The 6,906-nt window shown below is 45.4% G+C and overlaps 1 protein-coding gene across 1 annotated transcript; it reads right to left on the bottom strand.

The window, feature by feature from the left end:
* Positions 1–652: 652 nt before the first annotated feature.
* Positions 653–6,706, bottom strand: LOC6737938. Its single transcript, XM_016171422.3, has 9 exons — positions 6,555–6,706; positions 6,234–6,499; positions 5,628–6,181; positions 4,458–5,500; positions 2,266–4,399; positions 1,791–1,934; positions 1,458–1,735; positions 1,236–1,397; positions 653–933 (listed from the first exon to the last, which is right to left on the bottom strand). Exons 1-9 carry the CDS (start codon positions 6,575–6,577, stop codon positions 753–755), a joined length of 4,785 nt encoding a protein of 1,594 aa, XP_016031694.1. The 5' UTR covers positions 6,578–6,706; the 3' UTR covers positions 653–752.
* Positions 6,707–6,906: the final 200 nt, after the last annotated feature.

The following is a 6,906-nucleotide window of genomic DNA, read 5'->3' as shown; positions in this document are numbered from 1 at the left end:
TTGGATATAGAAAAAGTAAATTTAGCATGGTGAACTCATCTTAAAAGGCCAATAGAAATAACGAAACACTGTTATCACCATAGTTGCTGCGGTAAAAATACTGAACTAACAAAAATATTGTATACTTAAGCTCACCTCCAGGGGTTAAAGCCATTTGAATGATGAATTCGCAAATTTAGTAAAGAAAGTACAGTTCTCTGATTTTGAAAGCCGAATAGATAAGGATTTTCTGCTAGGAAATACTGAGATTACGTAATGGTTAGAAGAGGTAATAATAAAAAGAATAGTAGTGGTTGCCAATACTTCCAGTTTTTAGCGTAAGCAATGTACTAACATTAACGATATGTTAGCCATATAAAGTAACAACCGAGTTTTTTTTAATTTTTATTATATTGCAACAGTTTGATCTCACGGATCAACTTTCTTGGCTTCAAGGGCAATCCATTAAAACAATAAAGGTGAAGTGCGATGCTGAAGGGTTTTTCCCAATTTAAGCACCAAAAGTAGTTAGTCGAGACTAGAGTTTGTTTCGGAGCACAAAGTGCACGACTCTATGCCTCGTTTTCGTAATTTTCCCCAGACACAAACAAACCCAATTAAGTGGCAGCACGAGTCAGAAGACCCAGACCAGATAACCAGAACCACTAATAAATTTTCATTTGGCGGAATGAAAATATTTAATTGCAATTTCGCCAAGTGGCTAAAATGTAGTCCCACGGACTGGTCTGTTGGTTGGTCGGGTTAAAGTTCTCCTAGGGCACCGAACTGAGGATGTGCTCCGGCACTGGCGGATGACATTGGGGCAGGGGTGGCCCCAACGTGGGGTAGGTTCGCAGACGGAGCAGCTCCAGAATCGTCTGCAGTTCCAGCACATGGGCGTAGTTGCGGCGGACATTCTCCATGAGCTGCCGATGGGTCTTAATCTGCGACATTCTGCGGTGGAAAGAGAACATATATTTGAATATAAAAGTGTTTAATATTTTCTTGAAATTCGGTTATATGAGCAGTGGTAAAAATACTTTTTACTCTAGCCAACAATAGTTCGTCTTGTTGTTTAGATACATTTCATCTAATTTTTTGATAAGTACGACGTTGTTGGATTGCAACATACGTGTTTAAAATCAAAACTGGTTTTGAAAGCCTTAAAAGTAATCTTTTGCGAATTTTGATGAACATTCGAAAGGAGTTCATTGTTCGGTGATACAGTTTAGATTCTGTTGAAGAGGTTATCTTACCGCTCGCGCTGCTCGCGATCCCGCTTGTCCTCCATCATCGTATCGCGCAAAGTGTTTTGGAAAGTGACGTCCACCTTGATACGCTCGATTTTAAAATCGATGGCGTGATTGCTGCGCTTTATTTCCAAGGTCTGTGCTTTCACCGCATCGATTTTGATGTTGCTTCGGTTTGGGCACAGATTAGTTTTCAGTTGGGATACATTTAAAAAAAAAGTAACTTACACACGATCGATGTTTTTCTTGAATACTGCTATCTTTTGTTCGATCACTCGTTCGATAGCTCCGGCTATATACTTCTGACGTTCTGTCTTAACCTTTTCCCAATTGCGAAGGATGTTAAGGAACTCCATTGAAACCTTGCATTTCTCGATGGCATCCAGCATGTACTTCAGATACGCTATATTGGCCTTGTACAGCTTGTGTTCCCATTCCTTGAAGATGACCTGACGTCTAAATACTGCCACTCTTTGCATGGCTTTAATCTTCTTATTTCCAGCTTCCTGCATTTATTAAGGTTGATAACATTAAGAACCATTATTACTGCTCAGTGCTCACCTGAATTTGGCGATTCACATCGTTGATGTCATCCACATGCATGAGAACTGTGTTGGAGAGCTTTGTGAACTGGCCCATAACCGAGACCTCAACTTGACCCATTGTGAGGGTCAACTGGATGGTCATGTTTCTCATCTTTTCTAGCTGAAACAGAAAATTCATTCGGGTTACTCCAGAAATATAATATTTAAGCTTGGGAAGATAAAGCAGAAACCTTTTATAATTGAAAATGATTTAACATATTAAAAGGGGTTGTATTCTTTTTTCAAAACGCTCGAGAGTATGCAGCGGTATTTCTCTATATAAAAGACTTAATTCCTTTTCGATTGGTATTATTATTTAAAAAAATAGGCGCATATTAAACAATAAAAGAAAATTTATAGGTTGAAGAAACATAAAAGTTGTTAAAATTTTTCCTGCAAGCAGCATGTTTCTTAAGAGTGGAAGGCTTTCCGTAGTTTGTTAGAACACTTACGTATGTTTGGATGCTCTCTTCGGAATTACGTTGAGTCAGGATCTTGGACTCCTTGAGCGCTGTTAGGTCCTTGTTAAGGACACCCAGGAGGGCTTGGCTGTCGAGCAGCTGGTAGCCAATACCCTTCAGTCGTAACTCGCTCTCAGTCTTCTGGCGACGCAACTTGACGAAGGCGTCCCAAGACTTGGGATCCACATTCGGCGGACACTGTTTTGGTTGATCGAACTCGGCGAGATAGTTAAGGAACTCCAGGACATCGTCGGGCAGAGGGAAGGGAGTACGATGACTGGGCTTTCCGCTCAGCTTGTTCGAGGCCTCCATGCAGATGAGTACCGAGTTGAAGACCTTACCGGGCAGTTTGGGTCGCTTCTTGAAGAGCTTTGTCATCTCGTGGGTGGCATGTGGAACTAAAGGTAAGAATTGACTTCGAAACTGCCGTTCGACGGCTCGATCACGGGTCTGCTGAGCCTCCAGTCGCGTTTTCACATCTAGAAAAGCCTTGTCATAGAAATCGAGTAGGTTGCTATACCGCGTCATATAGTCGTTCAACTTGTCGATGTCCTTGCGGAACATGGTGTAGCGTTTGCGCATTTGAACCCTTCCGAAATTGATCTTTTCGAGGGTGAGCATGCGCAATTGCCCCTGTTTGAGGGCAAAGTCATATTTCAGTTTCAGGATCATCAGTTCAGCAACGCGCTGGTTGAGCTTTAAAATCTGGGCGGCTTTGAGAGCCAACGTTTTCTCTTCGTTCTCATGCAGGATTCGAAGGTACTTGCGACGGTCCAGTTCCAATAGATGAACTGCCTCCTCGTAGGCGCGAAAGATCTTCTGCTCCTCGAGATTAAACTCATGTGGCTGCTTCTTTTGCATGAACTCCGGCTCTGGGATGTCCTTCTTGATCTCCTCTTCCCACAGTTTCTCCAGCACCCCGTCCATCATCACTATGAGAGCCCGAGCCCAAAACTCTTTGCTCCAAAGAAGCAGTCTTCCCTTCTTGCCACCAGTGTCGATTGTCTTTGGCTTTCGGCGGTTTATTGCCTTAACCTCGGAGTCGTCCACCTCCATGATCTGCTTGATTACCTCATCCTTTGCCAGCGATGGGACCGTGAGTTCAGGTGGCTTGAACTGATCCATATTGAGCAGACGCAGCATAATGTTCATATTGTCGTAGATCTTGTTGAGCACCACGTTAGTGTTCATCACGCTGTCGATGGTGTCCTGCTTGAGTTGCTGAGCCTCGTGGAAGAGTTTGTTGAACTCCTGTTTGAGCGGATCATTTAGATAGAATCGTATTTTGCAGTTATAGTTAAACAACTGGTTCGAGGTCACCAGGTTCTTGTCCTGCAACTGAAAAACAGGTGCCATTATGTGCTCGTAGATACTGGGTCCCTCCACCACAAATGGCTTGAGCTCGCGCAATCCTTGAGCAACTTCTACGGTCTCCTCCTCGCCAACCTCGCCATCTTCGATGGCAGCAGGCGGACCATGACCGCCAGCGGCCGGAGCAGGCGGTTCCTCCTCCTCGAATGAGCCTAGGGAGAGGCGTAAATGGTCCTCCAGGTCGTAGAATCGGTACTTATCGAACTCTGACATTTCAATTTTCCTCCGCACGGAGAAGCTCTCGAAGTTGGCATCTGCGAAAATGGAGCGAACACGATAGTTAATGCTCACCGCATCGCGGGTTACCAGGCGTAGGATCCAGTCACGAATCCTTGACTGATCTGCAATGGCCCGTTCCAGCGATTCTCGTTCCAAGGCACACAGCTTATGGGCCTCCTCCGTGAGAGCATCCAGCCAGCGATAGTGGAAGCAGAACTTCTTAAAGATGCCTTGGGTTTTGCCCGTCTTAGAAATATCGTAGTCGATTAGCGCCGTCACCTTGGCGGCAAAGTCCTTGATGCTGTTAAACAGCTTTTCGCGCTTTGCTAAATCCGCCCGGGTGTACTCCTCTTTAACTTCCTGCCGCTGACTCAGTGGCACGAACATATCCACCTTGTGGACTATCTGCTCCACGAAACAGGGAATGCCCTCCTCCGTGGGCAATGGTAAGGCCACGTTTTCACGAACAAAGTCCGCCAGAGAAGGCAGACGCATTACTCGCATGCTCTTGTTGGCCAAAAGGATAATGAGGTATCTGCACATCAATCATATAATATAAATATAGTTAAAATGAAATTATATCAGATAGTTACTTCGAATTAAAACATTCCTTCACTCGCAGTATGTACTCTGTTTGCATGCCCAAGTTAAGAAATCTGCAGATCATAAACGGTTTCTTGGCCCGCTTGTGCTGCTTGAAGTGAACAAGGATACCGCCAAGACTCCAGGTGACCAAATGTTTGGTCATGCCGGCACCGAGAATATAGCTGAAGTGCCCCGACTTGGTGGAGGCGATCCACTGCAGTTCATCCTTCTCGTTCAACGCGAACTGGTCAAAGTTCAAGTTGTTGTACTCGGTGGCCACAATCTCGATCAGTGCCCATCTGCCTACAGGCGGCTGGACACAAAAGAAGCCGTATTGCTTCGGCAGGATATATTCTCGCCTATGAAGCCGCTTGTCCTTGCCCCAATTGTAGAGCCAGAGTTCGGTGGCGAAGCCAGGACGCTTCATGCTATGATCCCGATTGATGAAGACCATCAAACGGGGTCCGTCGGCCAGCAAGAAGGTGTGTATAAAAACTTGTGACAGTTCCGGCGGGTTCATCTCAAAGTAATGCGTTAACTTGTGCGGCCTGTTGTCCACCTGAACAACGTGCAGCACCTTCATCTGATCCTGAAACACCACCCAGCTGTCGTTGAACTCTAGCCCCACCACCGCTGCTGTCTCCATTTTAAGATCGCACAGAACATGCGGCAAGCTGGCCCTCTCGAAGTGGATCAAAACGATGCTGGCATCCAAAGTGCCCACGACCACAAGGGCCAAGCTGCGATGGTTGCACATGGCCGTTGCGCCCGGAACGGACACTTCGCACAGGGTGTTACCTTTCGCCAGGTCCATCATGGCCACTCCTTCATCGTGCAACACGCAAACGCACTCGTCCTTGAGCCCCTGCACCACTCGAAAGGTAATCACCGGTTTTCCCGTGGGCACCACGGGTTCTAGCGATACTGCCCCATTGCGGTCCACAACCACCTGGTCAATGTGTCCAGGGCGGCGCTCGGCGTAGATTTCGCCATTGTTGTTGCTCAGAAAGCGGACCACCTCGTTTAACCGTCCTTCGAATTCCCACTCGAGCTGGATTGAAAGGTGGTAAATGATTACTAAACGCTGATGAAGCAAATTATTAATTGTATAAATAAACCTGCGCTTCTTAAATGGAAATGGAATGGAATATATATTTAAATCCTCGTAATAAACCTACCTTGAAGACACCCGCCTTTTTCTTCACATAATATGCGGTCGTGCTGTTCCAGATGAGAAATCCGGACTTGTGATAGGTAAGGCCGTGTGAGCGGGGCATTTTTTCCATTTCGGTCACAGAATCGGATTCGGGTGTGTGCTGCCATTGTGGCTTTAGGGCAAAACAGGCCACGTCCACTGATAGCAGATGACCAAAGTCGTTGGTGGCGTACAGGGTGTTATCCTCGCCGAAGCTTAGGCATCGATTGCAGGACTTCAGGAACTTCTTGCCCAGCTCCACCTCAGCCACCTTGTACAGGAAGGACTCCTTTTCAACGGTGCAGATTTCGTAGCATATGATGGTCATGTCCTGCTTGTTCAACTGAATGATGGAAGGCAGGCTTGTGAAGCTAATCACAATGCCGCGTTCCACGGTAGGCACATTGGTGAATTGCTCCAGGACCAAAGTTCCAGTGCGGTAGTTGAAAACGCAGAGGCAATAGTCAGGATAGCCGCCCACAGCGATCAGAAGATCCAGCTCCGAAAAACGGATGTCGGTATAGCTCATCATGTGAGCTAATAGGAATTTGGAATTTAGTTGATGAAAATCCGCATCCTGGAAACTTACGGGGTATGGAGCTGAACTTCGCCATATCCGGATAGCGGTATATATAGATATTTGGCCTCAGGACGACCTCGGCAAAGGCGAAAAGCGGAAAACGGTTGTGGCCAGCAAAACAACTGATACTTAGACCCGTGGACACCGTCTCCGCCTTGAAAAAGGTAACTGCCTTCGTCTGCATATGGACAAACTTCATCGCGTTGCCATTCCGCTGGCACAGGACATCGGGACCCACATTCACAATGGTGTCCTTGTCCCAAATGTTGCACCAACTGTGGACTGCGTGATTATAAATATATTTTTGGGGAATATTCACCTTAAACTCACCAAACTGTTGATATTATATTCATTTTGGTCCTGTTTGGTTATATAACGTTGGTTTCCGCAAATATATTACCCGATTTTCGACTGGTAGCCAACTAGTTCTGAGGTTGCTAAGTTAATTGTTTAAAGGTTCCAGTTTGTTTCGTATCCCAGGAGACAACCTTTGAAACAAGAGAAGACATGGTTGCCCTTTATTTATGGGGTAGCAGTTTTAATATCATATTTTGCCTATAATATAATTTAATAAAGCATATCCTTAATTTTACTATATAGTTTTATATTACTTTAAACTTTTTTCTATACTAACTTAAACTTTAAAACTATTTTCTTTGCTAGCTTAATGACAGCATTATAC

The sequence above is a fragment of the Drosophila simulans genome, chromosome 3L (assembly GCF_016746395.2).
Source record: "Drosophila simulans strain w501 chromosome 3L, Prin_Dsim_3.1, whole genome shotgun sequence".
In the NCBI taxonomy this organism is placed as follows: domain Eukaryota; kingdom Metazoa; phylum Arthropoda; class Insecta; order Diptera; family Drosophilidae; genus Drosophila; species Drosophila simulans.
This window is presented reverse-complemented; position numbering and strand designations above follow the sequence as displayed.